General features: G+C 50.4%; 1 protein-coding gene across 5 annotated transcripts in view; it reads left to right on the top strand.

Annotated features, from left to right (window-relative positions):
- Positions 1-692: 692 nt before the first annotated feature.
- Positions 693-19,812, top strand: part of SATB2 (SATB homeobox 2) — a 138,292-nt gene continuing 119,172 nt past the window's right edge. The window contains exons 1-3 of one of the 5 annotated variants that reach the window (XM_071434586.1): positions 693-709; positions 7,248-7,326; positions 10,860-11,078. In XM_071434586.1, coding sequence (XP_071290687.1) covers positions 10,910-11,078 — 169 coding nt within the window. In that variant the 5' untranslated portion in view covers positions 693-709; positions 7,248-7,326; positions 10,860-10,909. Of the gene's footprint in view, positions 710-1,492; positions 1,509-5,175; positions 5,192-6,184; positions 6,318-7,247; positions 7,327-10,122; positions 10,379-10,859; positions 11,079-19,812 lie in introns of those variants that run through there. The other 4 variants (XM_071434585.1, XM_071434589.1, XM_071434588.1 and 1 more) reach the window with 4 other exon arrangements.

Here is a 19,812-nt window from a genome sequence, read left to right as displayed (position 1 = left end):
CGGGGCGCGGGGTGCCGTCAGCTCGCCCCTCCGAGGCGTGCGCTTCGCTCGCGTCTGGGCGCCCACTTGCGGTCCCTCAATCGGATCGAGTCAGCTCTGTGAAATTCCTCGGGGCTGACCGTCAGGGAGCCAGGGCTCTCGTGAAAGCGACTTAGGAAAAGCACAGGGCTGAGAAGCTTTGAGAAAGTTGGGCAAATTCGTCCCTTTTGTGTGAGGGGAGACTAAAAAGCCGCACGCTATGACCCCCTCTTGAGTGAGAGCACGGACGGGAGATGCTGCAACTCCGCCTTGTCCTGGCTGCGGAGGGAGATGCTGCAGCCCCAGAAATCCCGCCGTATCTCGTTCAAAATAGGTTGATACAAAGTCAAGACGCTAACAAACAGGCATTCCCCGATAAACGCGCGCAAAGACGCCTCAGAAATCAGGAGGCTGCCATTGTTTATGTCCGTCTTAGCGAGGAGGGATGTGCAGAACTACTCCCAGGGACAGAACAAATACCTGCTAAGAACCAAAGGCGCCATGGGTTGTCGCACAAATGAATTGATCCAGTAATCGCTAGGGCTATAACACCCTTATTTATGCTAAAGCATGTGACATAATCTTTAAAATGTGGTAGCTCCAAGTTACCACCTCTTTATTACTTATACAAGCTAATAGGTAAAGTGACTTTTACCTTCTTTACTTGAAGGAGACACAAAGAAGCAGACAGGTAATTCCGCGCTGCTAATTATTGTGATGTGATGGGTAGGGAAGGGAGAGGTTGTAGTGGAAAATGGGAAGACCGATTATGAAATCTCGCAGTTTAGCTAGTAGTGACCATCTCAGACCTCATGATTATTTCTTTCTTAAACTGCGGATGCCAATATGTTAGCAAATCTGGCACCTTATCTGCCAGCGAGTGAACCCGTTTATTCTGTCCGAAAGCGTGTTTTGATAACAGGCATCTTTTTTTTTTTTTCTTTTTTTTTTTTCCTGTGACTGATTTGAATTCTCGCCTAAATGTTAGCGTTTTAAATTGAGTGTTTAGCTGTTGCGCTTCAGGGTGTGGAGAGAGGGAAGCGGTAGCTCTCTCTCTCGCTCCTGGGTTCTGCGGTACCGAGAAAGATCGCACTCAGTGCCGAGAGCGGAGCGCGGAATTTGCCGTCTGCCGCGGTGAAGTTGCGGTAGTGTTGCAGTTCCGCTTGTGTGAGGCTTGCCAGGCGTAAGGCAAAAAGTGTCCCGTATACAAAACGATCAGAATATTTACAGGTAATTGTGACTGTCAAATACTTCGTTGCGTTGACAAAGCGCAGAGATCTTGGAGCGTTTCGTCTTTCGGGGGGTGGGAGGTTGCGGGGGCTTGGGACCCCTGCGAGGGGCAGCGGCGCGGGCCCGTTCGGCCGGGGAACTGGGGGGCTGCTGGATCCCAGCGGAACGCTGTCAAGGAGGAAATAACAGTGTCTTCCCGCAGAGACGGTGCGGCTGAAGGGCTCTTCCCGGGGCAGAAGTGCAGAGGCTCACGGAACAGAGTAAGTGAGAGCTGCTGTCCCCACTGGGGACAAACTCTCTTGTTAGATGCTGATTTGGTTGGAGCGATTCCGTGACGGGGAACACACGAGCACTGCGTCTGCTCTGGTTTTATGATGGGATTTCAAACGGTGGATAACTCTCACCCGTCCTTTTACAAACCTGAAATTTGTCACGGGAGCGCGCTGGCTGCGCGCAGGCCGGCGGCCCCTCCGGCGGAGGGGGGCGGGGGGGAGAGGGGGCAGGGCGGCCGGGGGAGACGCAAGGGCTGGAGGAAGAAGAGACTTTAGGTGGAATTGCTCTCGCTGCTTGACAGCGGTGCTTGGCGACAGCGGTGCCTTGCCTGGGCACGGTGGCCGCGCAGCTACCGAGGCCAGGCGGCTCCGGCGGCGGCGGCTGAGGCCGTCCTGCGGGGCTGGGAGGTGGCAGCCCCCGCCGGCGGCCGGGCACTTGCTTCCGGCCCATTCTGCGCCCTGCCTGCTTCTCAGGAGCGGGGCAGGGGTGGCATGGAGACAGCCTCGTCAGAGACTGTGAAGCAGAGGGGGATCAGCTCCGCGGAGCCCAGCGGGCGAAAGGCGGGCAGGCTCAGGGTAGTGTCCTCCGTTCCCAGCTGCCCCGGTATCTGCTTCTTAGGCTTCTGCCTCTTTCCGCTGCTTCCAGAAGCCACGTCCAGGTTGAAGGACGCCGCCTCGGCAAAGCTACTGGGGCTGCCTCGGGCGGCGGGCCACTTTTTGGCCACCCTTTAAGGTGTTGGAAGCGGGCCCCTTTCACGGGCCAAGTACGAACTCAAGCCCCGAAAATATTTTTAAGTGTTGGCGCATATTGCCTGGCAAAGTTTTGAGGTCGCAGGAAAAGACTATAGGTTTATTTGCAAGAGGAAAAGCGATAGGATTTGGCCCTTTCCTGCTCCCGGGCCCCATGTGTGACCCCTCTGCAGACAGCGCCTTGCTGTGCCCCGTAGGTAGCAGTACAGGGATTGCGAAAGCCTAGAAAGACTGAGCATTACCCTGTCAGCTTTCCATTTGCGGTGATTCCGCCAGGGACAAACCAGGTTCGTGGCGCAGTCGGGAGGATCTGAGCTACCTTCTTGCAGGAGCCAGGCTGCGGGATATTTGCGGTTCATGTGTATTAGGATGCGTTTCCTCGTGTTGCTCAAAGGCGTTTTCAGCCTTTATAGTTCAATAAACCCTGTTGTTTATCTTCGAAATCCCCTTCACTATCTGCCTTTTTTTTTTTTTCTAAGCAGATCCACAGCCTTCAGTTACTTGCTCAGAAAACTCTAAGCCTTCAGCCGGGCACCCCAGCTGCCGGCCGGGCTGTTTTGTCACAGGCTGCCCCAGCCTTTGGCTTCAGCCTAACAGCGGGGAGCGAGGGCGGGAGCTGGGGGCCGGCACCGGGGCCCCGTGCGGTCCCGCCACCAGTCTGCTCCCTGAGCACCATTTCGCGTGGCAGGAGCCGGCGGGAACTGCTGCCTTGTGCCTTAGAGCAGAGGGTTCTCCCTACGCATTTACTGGAGTTTTAATTAAAACGGGCGTACGCAGATAAAAGTATCTGTTGAGAGGCAAAGTTTGGATTTAGGAGGAAAACAACACCCTGCTCTGTCCAAAGGACAGTCGCTAATGAGCACCGCGTCCTGAGCGCGGCGGGGCTGGGGCTGAGCTCAGCCCGTTGGGAAGCTCACGGGGAGGGGGCTCGGAATCGGCTCTGTCCTGGCTCTATTGAGGTCCGTACTCTCATGTGTCTCCGCCGGCCGTAGGAACTCGAAGAGCGCCTGAGCCCTTGTGAGGCGATAGTGTCCAACCTGGGCGGGTGATGTTTTGCTTCTAGGTCGGAGCCTGGCGGGGCAGCAAGGATGCTATCTTGCTAATTTATATAAATCATTGTAATTAAAACGATTCGTGCCTCGGGGTACGAGTCCTCATCCCAGCACGCTCGGTATGTCCTTCGGAGTTCCGCCGTCACTCGTTCTCACGCCGGGCGAGAGCGCGGTTGGAAGGGAAGAGCGGGCTTCCCCGGAGCCCTGCGCCCCGTAGGCACATTAGGGGTGTAAAGGCAGGCGCTAGGCTGGCTCCCGCACCGAGGGTGGCGGCTCTGTGCTGCAGCCCCTTCCCGCATTCGTTCACGCCGCAGCTCGGGCAGTGCGCGGCAGGCGGAACGCTCATTTCCCGTCCTGGCGCCGCTCGGAGCGGCCACCTCGGGGTGAAGCGGGGGACACCGCCCGGCCAGGGGCAAACGGCACCGTAGTGGCCTTAGGCTGCGGCGAAGGAGCAGCCGCAGTTGGTGCTCGGGTGGAGGGGCTTGCTAGCTACTTCTCTCTCGGATCTAGGGAACTTTCTTTAATTGCAACGAAGGTGGGAAAACTCTTCCTTCATTTCCATCTATAAGCTGCTAATTTGAAGGAAAAGACCCAAAGGGCACAAACGCTTCGTTCTGTGCTCTCTGCTCCTGACAGTTTACAAATCTAAACAGAAGTATTTTAAAGACGCCATGCAATACTGAGGTATTTCGAAGTCTGTTAAGGTGAGGTCGATGAGCTTGATATCTCACGGAGGAAATCCCTTGCGGTTAGCATTGCAGCGTTGATTATGGGAAAACGCAAACCCAGGGCCAGGGGGAAAGCCAAGATCTGGAGACGTGTATGAGGAACACGGGAAGCTGCAGATCGTAGTGCCTAGCACGACTCCGTGCTAGGAGAGTGCCTAGCACGACTCCGGCAGCGGCCAGCTCAACCCCGCACCAGGCGTCCAGCCGGCCCGGCCTGCCGGTGAGCTCCGCTCCCCGCGCCCGCCTCGGCCGGAGCTGCGCTGCCTCCTGGGCACCGAAATACGGTGTAATAGCCTGTTACGTGCTACTCGGCTCCGGCCGAGTCGTTCCCTTCCCTGTGTACGTCTGGCTGCAGAGATTGCTTCTCTGTTGTCCGCAGCTCTTTCTCCATATAAACCAGCGTTAACAGCAAAAGGCTCATTAATAAAACCACTGGGGGAAAGGATGGAAGCGCGGGTAGGTCTGCAGAGATACTGCTATCCCGAAACCCTGTGGTCGGAGCTCAGACGCCGTGAAGACTCTTTGGGTTTGGTTTTTTAAAAATTATTTTTGTTATTCCATTGGCACAGCACGAACGAGCCGCGTGGATCCCGAAGGGGCTGGAGGCAGCCGGCGGTGTTCAGGGCATGCAGAGCCGGCTCCCGAGGGCCGAGGCGTTATGCCGCGGAGCCAGGGCACTGCCCAGGCGGCCCCGCGCCCGCCGCGCTCCCCCTCTGGACAGCCGCCGTTTTAGGCTTGGGTTGCAGGGGGAAAGCAGAGGATTGTGGCTGGGAAAGGACGATGGCTGGCACCGTGCTCCCGCCGGCACTGTCGGCTGGAGCCAGAGCTTCCCCCTCGAAATGATGCGGGAAGAGTCGGGCTCCTCCCGCCACTGGGCTCAAAGGACATTTTCGTTTTATTTCGGCTGCCCCTCGTGAACCTGCCGCCGAAAGAGGGATCGTGGTAGTGCGGAGGGACGAGAACCCCTCCTACGGCTGCAGGGTTAGATGGCTCGTCCCCGACAGCGAGCGCTCGATGGCGGGGCCACCCCGCAGCGGCGGCCTGGCTCCTCGGCTGCCCAGCGGCTTTCCCGGACCGCGAGGAGAGCGCGAAGAAGGCGCGGCTGGTCAGGACGTCGGTCCTTACGCGCTGCCCATCGCAGGTTTGCCTGGGCCGCCGCTCTGCCCCCGAGCCGCGGGACAGGAGAGGTGTCGGAGCCTCGACGGCATGTGGCGCGGCGGGCAAGGTGGCAGGGCGGAGCGGCGCTGCAAGGGCCGAGGGCGCAGCGGAGGGCGGCGGGAGGGGCCCGCTCGGCCCGCGGCAGGTGCTGCGCCGTTCCCGCACCGCCGGGGCCGCGGGCAGGCGGGAGCAGCGGCCGCCTCGGACTGCGCCGGCGCCAGTGCCCGCGCGATGGCGCTGTGCAAAGGCGAAGGCACCGGGACGGGTCGGGCGGGTGGTCCCGGCCGTGGCCCGCAGGAGCGGCCGGGGGCTCGGGTGTCGCCGTGATGGAGCCTGGGCCAAGCGGAGCCCTCGCCTGTGGGATCCGCTCTCCGCTGTCCTCCTGACCCTGCGTCCTGGCAGTGCGGACTACAGCCGCCACCCTGAAGGGACCCGGAGCTGCCTCGCCGGTGCTGGGGGCCATCCCGCTCCCAGCCCGCCGGCCCCTGTGCCCTCGTGGCAGCCCGGGACCTCTGCGCTTCGAGGCAGTACCCGCGGGCGGTGGGCCGGTGTCCCCCGGGACCCCAACGTGCGGCGCCGGGGACCTCGCCTGGGCCCGGGCCACAGCACTCGGCCCCGGCCGAGCCTCGCGGTGAGGCTGTCGTCCCGCGGGCGCCGCGGCTCCTGGCTAATACCGGGTGGAAGGGGGAGAAAGCAGCAGGCAGGAGAGCGCCCGGCGGATCCTGCCACGGGGAGAGCCACGGGGGCCGGCTCTCGGCCCGGCTGAGTGGGGCGAGAGCCGCCCCGGCCCGGGGGGCGGCATTGCGGGCAGCGGAGGCCCCGGAGGTCGCGGCAGCCCCGGCTGCAGCCGCCCGCCTCTGAAGCCTGTGTGGGCAAGAGCCGCGATCGCTTCCATGCGTTTTGGCTTTAAAAGCGGTAGTTAATGAAAACCAAACCTTTCCAAGGAGGTGTTTTTGTTCAAATTTTTTTGGTAATCAACGACTGAAGGGATCCGCAAACTTCAGTAACAAGGAGCGCTGGGGACTCGGAGCTCATCCACTCCTGCTCCCATCAGAGTGAGAGAGCAGAAAATTCTCGTACCGGAGGTCGTGTTAGAAAAAGAAAAATAGGTTATTAATATTATTAATATTTTTTCAAATAGTTGTTTTTTTTAATTGCGACATTGAAGACGGGTGAGGAAAGCAATGGGAAATAATCACCTTTTCTTTCCAGTGGAAATAAGGACATGTGAAAATCATGCAATGGGGGGAAAAAGCGTTTGTAATTGGAAACAGAGAGAAAAGTCTTTTATTTGGAAAAAAATATGTAAAAGAAAAATAAGCGTAATACTTCATAAAATCCGTATAAATTATGTGATGTTTACAAAACAGAAGTTACCAAACAACATTTATACGAACTCGGTTACGTTTCCCTCGGTTTCACTAACAAGCCCCTTTGCTTTCGCGTCAAAATTTTCAAATTATTACGGCTCCCGATTTCAAAGTTATTTTCTTAGAGTATTTTATGTAAACATTCAGTTTATACATACGGACTAAACACATATTCGGTAATCCAGATATTCCAGTGAACGCAGAAATGAGAAACCAGCTGCCGGTGGAGAAAAAAACGAAAGCAAGAGAAAGGTGCAGGGGATTCATTGCAAATGAAGCAATCGCTACATATATATTTAAATGTATTTAATTGTATGCATTATTCAAATGCCCTTCTGACTAGTTTAATAATTTAGAATCGATAGTTTTCCTAAAAACTTTATAAAATATTTACACTTAATAAAATATTAATCGATTAACAAGCCAGTTGTACTCTTATAGGAGCTTTACTAAAGTCCTGTAATCGCGCTGTCGCCACACGTCTCCGCTGTTAAGGAAAGGATCAGTGACAAAATGTAAATGAAGATCTTCAGACGGTGGTGTTTATAAAATACCTCATTAATGGGCTTGGATTGAGTCTCTCCATCCATCCACATCATCAGATATAATAATAGTAACGAATCAGACAGGGAAGATCCTGGCTAAACCATTGGCATTTTTTTTTTCCAGAAGTATTGAAGTCCTAAATCACCAATTCTTCTAACTTTCTGGCCATTGATCCTCGGGCATTCGTAGTTCAACATCAAAGGTAAGAACAAAACATTATTCAATTATTCAGTAGCTGGTGGAAAACGTTAACTTCCATGTAAGAACGTTAACTTCCATACTGCTGAGCTTTATCAAATGGGGGGGGCGGGGGGAAGGGAGAAAAGTTAGATCGGGTTTTTTAAAAAGAAAACAGAGAGTTCTCCAAACTTTGAGGCTCGTTTCTGAGAGGGAAAGCAGGAGACCTGCCTGGCGGCAGCCGCCGCGCTCTCTCCTCCGCAGCCTGCGCGTTCCCGGCACCGCCGCTCGTTTCTCCGGCCGCTCCCGGAGCCCCGGCCCCGGCGGTATCCCGGCCCCCCGCCCTCGGCCTTCCGCTGCTCCCCGTATATTCTCTGGCTCCCTCCGACTTCAGCCGGCGATGGGACGCGGCTCCCACCCGCGTTCACGGCTTGCTGTCCCGGGGCCAGGCTGGCACCGCGTCCAGACTTCGGCGGCGGGTCCCGCTGTCCCTGCCGAGGCGGGGAGAGACACGAGTGCTTCGGCCGAGGCGGGGACAGCCGCACTTGGCACTGCTTTTCGGGGCCGGCCCGGAGGTCGGATGTGGAACGAAGGGATGATTTCTCTTACCCTGCCCGGGGATCCTCTGCTTCTCCCGGTACTATTTTCAGGGGCGGCCCGGAGCTCACCGGGACACCCGAGCGCTCGGGTGGGCCGTCACTGCCACTCGGAGGGAAGGAGGGGAGCAGTGGGACCGGCGGCAGCCGATCTCCTGTGGGGACCTGACCCTCTCGCAAACCCCGAGGCAGCACTGGGACGGCTGCATGCGGGCTCGAGGCAACCACCGCTGCCCGCCCTACTGTTCCCGGGTGCTTACGGGGGGAACGAAGATCTGCCACCAGGGCTGCCCGGTGGCCGTGATGCTCCCGCAGGTTCCCAGTGTCACCGTGCCCGGGACGGGGGGCTCCGCTCCCCACTAACCCCCCTTTTTTTTGACCCTCCGGCGCCACCGTAAAAGACAGAGCTCTTAAGGGAGCACGGCGGGGAGGGCGGCGCCGCGCAGGGAGCCAGCCGCGGACGGGCAGCGGGGGAGGCGGCGGAGGGGGGGTGTCAGGGCGCTTTGGGTGCCCGCCGCCGCCGGCTCATTCCTCGCCGCCCGTCCGCCGCCCGCCCCCCCCGCCAGAAGGGATTCCCTCGGTCCACCTTAACGTGGGTCTCGTTCCGCCGCCGGGCGGGCGGCGAGGGCTCGGCGGCGCGGGGCCGCCGGCTCATTCCCCCGCGCCCCCCGGGCCGGGCAGGGGGCGCTGCGGGTCCTCGGGGCGCCCGCGGGGCATGGCCCCGCCGGGAGACGCGGCCACGCCGCCGCCGACCCCAGGGAGAGGCGCGGTGCACCTTGCATCAGAGAGAGAGGGGACTGCCTGCCTGCCGGGTGACCGCTCGCTGCCCCGGGACTGGTGAGGGGCTCGATCCCGCCGCGCTGCGACTTCCCGGCCGGAGCTTTGCCCGCACCACTGGCTGCACTTAGGTAGCGCTGTCATGCCCTACCCGGAGCTCCGCTATTAAATAATTTAGCGGCGGCAGCAGCAGCGCTTTCCTGCCCGCTTATCACCTTCTCCCGGCCCCCGCCATCAATTATTCAGGACCATCCCGGTAACTGCCTGGAGCCGGGCGCGGAGAACAGGGCGACGGGGGGGCCCTACCTGGGGCCGGTCGCTGGCTCTTGGAGGCCTGGAGGAAGCGCGACCGGCCCTCGGGGCGGCAGCCCCCACAGCACCGCGAAAAGTTACTGTTGCCTCGCCCCGGCGAGGTTGCGGGAGGATCCCCGCCGTCGGTCGGTTCCCAGGGGGACGGGGGTGGGGGGCGGGTGGCAGGACGCGGCGAGGCCGCACGGGCTGCTGACCAACCCGCGCGTCTGGACTGAATGCCGGAGGCAGCTTTGCTCCTCCTCGGTGGGTCCGGTGTCCCCAACTCCCACTTCCCCACCATCCGCCCCCCCGCCCTTCCCCTTCTCCCGGCTCCTCCTCCTCTCCTTCCCTCTCAGCCCTCCCCCAGCCCGACTGCCCCTGCCCTTGCGCCTTTCTGCCCTGGGTCTCTCCTGTCACTGCCGCGTCGTCCTGCCACGCTTCCCCTTCCCCACCCAGCCTGCCCTACGCCCTTCCTTCGCGCGGCACTGCGCTCCTTTTTCGCGTGCGAGATGTATTATTTATTTATTGGTGTTTAATTTCCTGCCAGGTGGGTTTCTGCCTCCCACCGTGCGCGCAGCGGGGCCGGGGCTCCGCGGGGCGGGCCGGGCCGGGAGGAGGTGGGCTGCTGCGTGCCCGTCCGTGCCCGACTCCGAGGTAGCAGCGAGACTTGATTTTTGCGGGGGGGCGGGGAGGGGGAGGGGTGTCAAGGCAAGGAGGGGTGGCGATGTTTGGGATGCACAGCCCTGGGACGGGAACGCCGCGCAGACAGACAGGCAGACACACACACACAGGCGTGCACATACACCAAACCCGAAAGCAAGGACAACCCCAAAAAGGACTCACTTTGCCTCGATGACTCAACGCAACTAATAACCGTTTCTCTGCTCTCTGTGGCGAGTCCCTCCTGCCGCTGCTGTCGTTGGCAGAGGAGGGAGCGATTGAAAGTGACACACGGGGGGCCGCCGCCGCCACTTCTCCGCGCCGCCAGGCACTCGCCGCCGCCGCGGAACCCGGGAGAGCGGCGCTCCCTCCTCTTCTCCTCCCCCTGTTTCCCCCGGTATTGATTTTCTCCGCTGAAGGTGTGAGAAGTCGGCTCCCTCTCCCTTCTCTTCTGCGCCGCAGCCGACGGCCCCACGCCTCCCCGCCCCCTCGTCCCGACCTCTCCGCTCCGCTCGCCACCCGGGACCCTCCGGGACGGGGCTCTACCCTTGCCGCCCCGCGGGAAACCGCCCCGGCCCCGCCGCCTCAGCACCCCCGGAGGAGGGCGAGGAGGGGGCTGGGGGTGGGGGGAAGGAGTAGAAGCGAAGAACGCGGCGTGGGAGAAGGAAACAGGAAAACTTTCCACCCTGGATTCTCTACTTCTGATCCATGGACAGAGCCCAACTCAGCCAACTTACAGACAGGCTATAAGCAGTAAGTACAGCGGCAGTTCGCGGGAGCCGCTCGCTAGAGGCTTCCTCGCCAGCAGCCAGCCGGCTACTCCGTGGCTGCACAGCTGGCCGGCGCGGGGGGGCCGTGCCAGCGGGGCCGTCTGGACTGGCAGCCTTTTCCCCGCGGCCCCCGGGGGTGGGCCGGGACTGGCCGGACCCGGGGCGCAGCACCTGGCTGCGGCAGGCGGCTGGGCTGCTTGCCTGCCGAGCGCGATGGGAACTGGGGCGCAGCACTGCCTGCCCCCGCCCGCGGCAGGTTGGCGCCGGGCGGGTGAGGCGAACCGCTCGGTTCCAGCGGGGCCGGCTCCGGCGGCGGGAGCGGGGCGGCATCACACCCGGCCGCTACTCGCCCGGCTTCACGGAGCTGAACCGCTCTGGAGACGGGCATCGGGGGCCCGGCCGGATGAGCGGGGCCCGGTACTGGCCAGCGGCCACTGAAGCGCCCCTTCTTTCTCTCGCCCTAGGTCCGTGCTCCTTCTACTGCGACCTGCCAGCGGGAGCAGCGTCCCCGAGCATGGAGCGGAGGAGCGAGAGCCCCTGCCTGCGGGACAGCCCCGACAGAGGCAGCGGCAGCCCCGATGTCAAAGGGCCCCCCCCCGGGAAGGTGGCCAGGCTGGAGCAGAACGGCAGCCCTATGGGCACCCGCGGGAGGCCCAACGGCGCCGTCACCAAGCCCGTGGGAGGTAACCGTGCGGCCGCGCTCGCGGCGGCTCTGCCGCCCGGGGCGCACAGGGCGGCGGGCCCGGGGGAAGCGTGTGGCGGGCGGGTCGGCACCGTGCGCGGAGGGGCCGGCAGGTCCGAGTGGCGGCTGGAGAGCTGCTGCCCGCTTTCCTGGGCAAGCATTTGGCTGCTCGGCACCGCTGCGGTGATGGGGATCCACGGGAAGATTTGGACCGGGCGTGCGGCGCGCAGCCCTCCGGCGTTAGAAGGCCGCCTGCCGAAAGAGGCCAGCCCGGGCCGGGCTCTGGCCGGGCAGCTCTCAAAAGGCGAGAGGGTAACGGGGTGAGAGCGTGTCCTGCGCTTGGCGCTTTCTCGGTGCGGATTGCGCTGGGGCAGCCCACGGGCATCCCCCTGCCCCCCGTGCAGGGCACGGCAGCGGCCGGGTGGCGGGCCTGGGCAGCGCTTGCCGCAAAGGGCATCGCCTCCGGCTTGGGTGCGGGCGGTCGGTCGGGCTGCCTTCGCGGATATAGGTGACACCAGTTAGGTGCGTTAACACCCACCGTCACAGCTTTAAGAAAAGGGTCACCAGGGTGGGAAAAATGGTAGCGTTTATGGTTGGATTTTGGGGTTTTATTTTTCTTTCAGTAAGTAGAATTTTGTAGGAGTTGTAAAAGAGGATAGGGCATGTGCAAGGTTTAGCTCTTTCAGCAAATATATTGAGCATTAGTTTTACAGTTTTCCTGCGTTTCTCTAGAATACTTAATCTTTCCTACTTTGCTATCACGTTGCTGGTCAGTTTTGTGTTAAGAGCGTGTTAAGTGCGTGGTTGCTTTTTCCCCTCCTTTTGTTCCAAGCAGGTAAACTTTCCAGTCACTTCTCTTAAATGCCTTCTTTTTTCCTCTTAACTCTGATGCTGTCGTGTTTAAGACAGTGCAGCCTCATGTTAGGAAAAGTATATTTAAAAATCTTGAAATTAACCAGACATTGTGAGCAGAATACTGCAGGGAAGGCCACCAATAACTTTACGTTAGAAAAACCCTCTGTATTTGTGTTCTAAAATGAGCAGAGCGGTAACACATAATTGTAGTTGTTTATACACAAGGAGTTTGTGTAGCTGGCATTTCGAGAGATACATTGAAATGGTCGTCACATGACTCTCTATTACGTGAGGTTTATTTAGCGATTTTACCATTAGATGCTTGTTTTAGACCTCTTTGGCTCAATAGGCTTCCTAATTGCTGAAGTTTGCTAAGGAGCTGCAGATTTTATTTTAAAAGCGTAGGATTCATTTATATACCTAATGAAGGGTAAGAGAGCTCACTAGTTTTTTATGTTTCTTTATATCTAGTTTTTAATCCTCTTCTCTGTGTTCTTCCAATGTATGGAAAAAGAAGAAGCAGCTTTGCAGTGAAAGACTTGTAATACTATTCCACTTAGAAATTGGTGAAGAAATAATTTGTTGAATAATTGTAAAAAGGAACTAGTTAATCATATAAAAAGTAGTGTATGTAGTTTTACATGCCTTTTTTGAGACTTGGGCATTAAAGCTGCTTGATTTTTAAAGGAATGTTAGAATTAGAGCTGAAATATTTTTCCTTGGGGCATTTATAGAAATGTACTTTAAGAAAACTCTTTTAAATGTTTTGGAATATATGTTTGCTTTCTAGTTGCAGCTGTATTATCCAAGAGAAATTCAGCAGCTTTTATAGTTACATTGGTGGTTCAGCCTGAATCTGGCCTATTAAGCTGTGGAAGATCTCTTCCACTTAAGAAAAATACTTTCATTTCTGAAAGCAAACTTTTAAGAGCCTGAGTTTTCATTCATTTCTCTTCAGCTCATTTATAAAGGTGTTGTAGACTGGAGTGTAGAAGTGTAGGGGAATAAGAAATGCAGGAGTAATTTTTTTCTTTTTCCTTAGCTGGTGTTCTTTAAACAGTCTCAGTCTCTTTGGATTTAGGCTGTTCATAATAAAGGTTATTCATTACTCCTTATTGATACTGAAAGCAAGAAAAAAATTATTCCTTTCTGGATACTTACCTAGGTTCTATAATACTCAATACTAAATTAGTTAAGGCAGATTTTTTTTAATAAGATAATGGTGCTGTTTAAAATTGATTTTTTTTTCTCCTGGCAATACTCTTACAATAAATCAACATAGCTAATTTCCAGATATTTTCCTTCTGCTCTTTTTCAAGTTTGATCTTTAAGAACCTGTTACGATCAAGTGATCTTTTCCTGAATGCAGATCACACCTGTTTCAGGTATTTTTGGAAGTCTGTATCTTTGCAGTGATTACTGTGGTCTTAGTAATTTTTTCACTGGAGTTGTGAAATGCATCTGTAGACATTTGTGGATGGGCTTACTTTAAATTTACTGGCAAATTAGTATAAAAATTATTTGAAGTAAATACTGATAGGGACTCTCCTGCTATCGTGCCTAGAGTCTGACAAAAAGGAAACTATTGAAAGTCATAGTGAAGTGACATCCAGGGCTTCAGTTGCCAGTGTTTCTGTTTATTCTTATTTCTTGGGCTTTAACAAGTGCTAATACTTACTGAATGTGAATTGTATTTAGGACAAAAATGGAAATACTTTACCGAAAACTAGAGACCATTTCGGTTTTTTTTGGTTTATTTTTAATTCCATAATGTGTATCTGAAGATTTTGAAAGCAACGCCAAATGCTAGCAATTCTTTTTCTCATCTCATTTTGGGCCTTAGATATGTAAATGCTGAAATTCCTTCCTATTTGTCAAGTGGCTTTTTGTTGTAATAATATCAGTTTCTGAAGTTAATCGTGAGAACAGAGCAATAAGCTCTCAACTATCTGCAGCTATGATGAGTGTGATGACCTTTGGTAACCAGTTTTATAATCGTACTGTTTGCTGCAATTATTTTTCTAGTGACTTCCCTGAGAAATAGAGAAATATAATGCTATTGGTGTTTCTAGCTTTCTCACTAGTTTTATGAGTGAAAAAGTGTTTTAAAATAAGCTTGTGTAATGCAGACAGAAAATCAATTGTTCTCATGCGAAATTTTGCATTATGACTTTCCTAGTTTTTTATTCCTAACATGAATGTCCTTAATTCAGAGGGCTATTACAGCAGCTATAATAATCTAGTGAAGGTCACTAAAAAGATAAACGAGGTCTTAAAGGTTGTGTTTAATAGGGGATTTAAAAGTTTTGGTACTGTTTACAATGTTGTCAGCGTCAGCCCAATGTATTAGAGTCCAGTTTTGGTTTGCCTGACTAACCCAGTGCTTCTGAAATATTTCAACAGTTATCTGACCAGTCTGTTTTAAAACCTGTATGTAATAAAACACAAGTCCTCAGATTTTAAGGAGAGTAAGGTTCCTTGGAAAAAAAGACTAATATCGCTTTAAAAAACATATGAAGCCTGGGAGAGAGTTTAGAGCAAGCAAGAGCACTATGGTGTTGACAGCTTTATATCCCTGTTGGGTAACATTCACTTACTAGGATTGGCGTCTCCTCTCAGTTAGTAATTCACTCCATAAGGATTAAAAAAAAGAGGGATGATTAATGACTAGGAAACTTATATTTACAGAATTGTTGATTGCAGTTCGTGAACCTGTTTGTGTAAGAGTGGATGTACATATATATATATGTGTGTTGATTTGAAGAGTGTAGAAAATAAGCATCAAAAGCTTCTGAAAGCAGCTTAAAATGCCAGTATGCAGTGAGCTGTTCTGAAGTTTGATTTTGCTGAAAAAGAGGCATAGAACCAAATGGTAGCCAAGGGAGCTTGTTCAAATTTGAAACAGGAAATGATGGCAAAACATTTTTTGTTTAGATTAGTTTGATGCAGTCTGATAATATGTTCATATTCATTTAACTGTTAAAAACTGTGATTCAATTTACAAAATATTAATGGAGGGAAAAGCTTTTGGGCAATTCAAACCAAAGTGTATGATCAGGATGTTAATCAGTAGCTGTACTTAGGGAGCTTGTATGAAGTCAGATGTAACAGAAATGTGGATGCAGTGACTCTTCGGAGCGCTGCTGCTGATTGCTGTGAGCCCCCTGAAGTTCAGTGTATCGTGGTCGTGTCTGCCTAAGTGTAGTTAAAAATCAGTTTTAATATATCTCTGGGGTGACAGAAACACAGGTTAAAGAGCTGTTTGTCGAAGTCCCTTCTATATATTTCTGTAAAAATATGATAGGGTTTGTACTACCTTTTATATCTTTACAAGCATGTACTTGACTGGAGCAAAAATTCACTTCTGTGCAAACGGAGGAATACAGCCTGATCAAATTTGCTCCTCTGTTCTAAATGGTTAGTTAACATGGCATCCTGAGCACAGTAAGGAAGTGTGTTTCACTTGTCCTTAGGAATTGAGCAAAGTGAAAGGTTTAAGTTTTCGATTCCTGCCCAGATCCTAGATTAAGAATACCTTCCTGCTGCCTGAAAGAAATATGTAGCTGTTGGAAAGAATTAAGCGCGCTGAAATACAGAAGCGTGAAAGCCGGAAACCCTTGTTAGTTTCAGGAACCAGCATAGATGTATTTTTATGTTTTATGTTTATATTTTATGTTTTATCTGTAGCTGCATAGTTGGAAAATGTTTCTTTTAATTTTATATGATTCAGTAGGGATTTGGAAGAAATGTAAAATCTTGCATTTTACATGTTTCTGATATATAATGAGGAAGAAACCTCTAACAGGAACAGTAAGAAAAGCAAGACAGTGATTTTTTTTTTTCGGGACTGATTGTTAAAAATGAGTTTCTGGTATTTTTGCTGATCTTCACCCCTCTCTCCCTTTTCCAGTCAGGCTATATCATGTAAATAGAACAAACAGAGCAGTCATTCCTGAAGGGTCATGCAGTGTATCAGCTGTATTTTTGCTGAGGTAGAAAAATAGTCTTTCTTTATGTGTTTTCGGTACTTGGTCTGTTATTAAAATAAAGACACAGTTGGTTGAAGTGCGTGTGCAATTGAACATACGCATTAAACAGAATATAGGGTATCCACCCATTCAATGACTTAGACATAATTTGATGTTTAGGGTAATTTTGGAATCCTTAAGTTGCATCTGCAGAAAGACACCAACAATTTTGAATTCAAGATTTAAGATTAGTGGTAGTAAGATTTTTTTTCTTTCCCCCGCAACAGTTCCTAAGTGTTTCAAGTCATCTCCGTGCTTCTTTTCCACACCCATGGCCATGTTAGTTAAATGCATGCTGTTATTCTTATCACAAACCAAAGCAAAGAAAAAGCAACCAACATAATTGAAATTATCCATATTAATTCTCTGTTTACTCCTCCCTTTTTAAGTTGGGTCCTGCTTTTTCTTGATCTCACTGGGATAGAACATAGTATATTTACTGTCAATTATTTATAGGGCAATTCTTTGGCAAACTCACCTTAACAGGAGGTTTCAGTAACTCCTCAGAACTGTTTTTTGTGCCTAAAGAAGATGGCAAAATCATATTAAAAACTAAAAAGATGCCAATGAGGTAACATATTTTCAAGAAATTAAATAGTGAATTATCTGCCACTTACAATTTAGATGAAGAGTTCGGATATCAAAGGAAGGCCAACAGTATTAACCTTTTAGTATTATAAAGAAACACTTAGAGGTAAAGCTTGCAGATTCCTTTCCCAAATATCTAGTTTTGTGGAATCCTTATATTCTCTTTAAATGCTCTTCTGCTGCTGAATATTTTACCTTGATTTAAAAATAGAAAAAACCTGGCATAATGTAACTGTAATCAAGTCGTCATTTCAATAGACAGCTATGTCATACCGAAACTTTCTAGTTTGTAGCACAGACTTTCAGATGGTATCACTTACTTTAGGATTCCTTTAAAAGTATTTGAGTTTAGTTTTCTTCATGGAGAGGCTAGCCTGAATATTTATTTTTGCAGTTACTTTCTATTATTGATGTTTTCTTTAGAGCTGTCTGTGTGGAATGGGGAGAAAAAGGGCCACAATGGTGGTCTGGAGCTTAAGTAAAATACTTGAACCAGTAAGATTTTTGTCACTCGTGTTGACACAGAACATGGTAATACAATATGACAACTATGGTGCTGTAAAATGAAAAGTTTTATTGCAGTCATGTATTTATATTCACCAAACATCTGTGTGACCTGTTTAGGAAAATTCTTATTTTTGTGATTGAGCAGTCCTCAACCTGCTTTTAAATCTTATTTTTAAACTTTTCAAAATAGCTGAAAATCTGTAAAACTTGGGAAGATTTTCTTTTGAATCCCAAATTGCAAGGCATAGCTAAGTTAGGCCTTTAATTACTGCCCCTCATAATTTAGTTAAATTAGTAACTACTGCTGTGTTTTTCAGATTAAAGGCTCAGTTTTTCAAGGTATAAAGTATTACCAAGTCTCTTTGAATTGATAGGACGGGGGTTTGTTGGAGATAACCTGTGCCTGATTCATACTCTGTAACTACCAAAGGAGCGTGCTCTCCTTTTGAAGCTCACAGTGGCTTTGAAACCAGCCTGCTGTGTTGAACAAGGAGCCAGAGCCCTTTCTAGCTCTGAAAAAATCTCCTTGTGGTAATTGTTTCCTACTGTACCAAATGTCCGGGGTCAGCTGCATCAGTCCCCACGGTGGCATGTGTCACTAATGCAGATGTAAGAAATAGTCACAGTAGACAAAAGGCAGCTGAGTATTTGATGGCTTTTGAGAAATGTTTTCTAGCCTCTAGAGATACTAAAAAAAATTGCCCTCCAAGAAGCTTTGTACTTGTTGCAGAATGCTCATCAGCAGCGTCTCTGCTGCAGGGCTGAAGACAAATGAGTTTACATTGATTAGTGCTATGAAAGACACAAAATACTCTGTGCCATTTCATTTGGGGGCACTTGTTAGCCGACCTAGTTGAGGTTCTCATGGCCATTCCCAAGTGTTGACTGCTTTAATGTGTGATATGTTCTCAGCCAGCAAAGCATGTTGTCCATATTGTCACTATTCTATAGTTAGGGATTTTTTTTTTAAATCCAGAGTCCCTGCGCTTTGTATGAACGTACATACTGCATCTGTTGAGTATATTTTGTTCTAGTCTTCATTTGCATTGATCTGAATATTGGTAAAGGAAAAAATATTTTATATTTCCAGTGTTATTTCTTCTATTTCAGGGAACTTTAGAAAAAACATGAAACAGTATTTTCAGTTGTTTGTTTGTTTTCTTATTTTTAAATATATTTGATAGCTCTGTGAGTGTCCCCTGAAGATTTACAAATATACAAGATTTTGGCATTTGTCTATTAGCAGTTTAGAGCTGCTGACATTAAAATACTCTTAAAAAAGATGTTTGAAAGGTTTTGTTTGTTTGTTTTATTGGTTGGTTAGTGCTGCGTTTTGCTTTGGGTTTTTAAAGTGTAATTCTTACTCTGATTTTTAAAGGTGTGAATGTTGATGTTGCTAGTATCTGAGGACTTACGTAAAACCTCCTTCCGGAAGGCACTTCTACTTAGAATAAAACAATGTAAATAATTTACAGATTGTTTAAAAAATGAAGTGTGAGCCCTGCATCGATGTTCTGGTAAACTGGATGCTAGGGCAGGAATACTGTGTCTGAACTCAAGATATATTTTAAATTTCTTGTTGAATGCTAAATGATTATTGGTGTTTCATGCAGTGATGTTTGGAAAAAGAAGATTGTCATTATTTGTAGAAGCTGTATGAAGGGAACAGAAAGAACTTGAAGAAAAAGGACAGGTAGCTCTAGATAAGAGTCTAAGCATATGACTTGTTTTCTAAATAGAAAATTATCTGGGTAATTATCTTGCTAGAAATGTTTAGTCATTGTGCTCTAACTGATGTCCTTGTATCAGATGGACATGCAATATTAAACAATTTAAGCACAACTGTACCTTGTTAGTAGCAATGTCAGCAAGGTAAAGAAGGTCAGAAAAATCTTAATACCTGTCAGACACTATTTTATATGAAGCTGCAGCATCTCTTGAGATAACCATAACCCCCTCTGCGTTTTCAGAATGCAGTAGGAATGTCTTCCACTTAAACATGCTCCCTCATTTGTTCCCCAAAGACAAACACTGAGGTGAAAAGACTCACTATTGACAGCAGATCTTTTCAAAGATACTACACCTGGCATGAAATGTCGGGAGGGAAGTTTCTTATATCAAAAACATGATTTGTATGGCTGCATACAACCACAAGGTTACTTAGTCTCTCTCTCTCAGCTGTTCCATTCTATTTGTAATGTTGAGAAGGGGCTGGATTAGTCTGTCTTTACTTGGGTATCACCAACACTTTGCTCTTGAGAAGTTGCTGACTTTTGTCAGCATTTGGACAGAAGCTTCAGATAAGTGAGGAAACTCACAAAGAAGTATTTACCATCTTGGTAATCTAAACTCACGGAGAATGTTTTGCCATAAATTTAACTGACAGGCGTATATTGGAAATGAAGCATGTTATTTTCAAAACTATAACCAGCTATTTTTTGGAGAGTAATATAAATTCATATTTTGAGCATATTTTGGTTTATGTGCATTTCCATTATTTATATATTAAAATTAGATGTGCACAATTTCCAGCCTTATTATTTTGAATGGTTATTAAGAAATGTAGTTATAAATTATGAGTTAGACAATACTTTGGAGTAAAAGGTGATTTTTCATAATGTCTTTTCCCAACTTACAAATAACTTCTTTGCCATATTACAAACATGTTAGCGGAGCAACATGATAGATGTCTCTTTAAGTATCGTAGTAAAAGAAAATGACTTGTATTCTGAGGCTGTGGATAGTTTATGTTGTTTT

This window comes from Agelaius tricolor, unplaced genomic scaffold (genome assembly GCF_023055355.1).
Source record: "Agelaius tricolor isolate 1412-34295 unplaced genomic scaffold, bAgeTri1.0.p SCAF_10, whole genome shotgun sequence".
Lineage (NCBI taxonomy): Eukaryota > Metazoa > Chordata > Aves > Passeriformes > Icteridae > Agelaius > Agelaius tricolor.
Note: the sequence above shows the minus strand (reverse complement) of the source record. Positions and strands in the feature narration are given on the sequence as shown.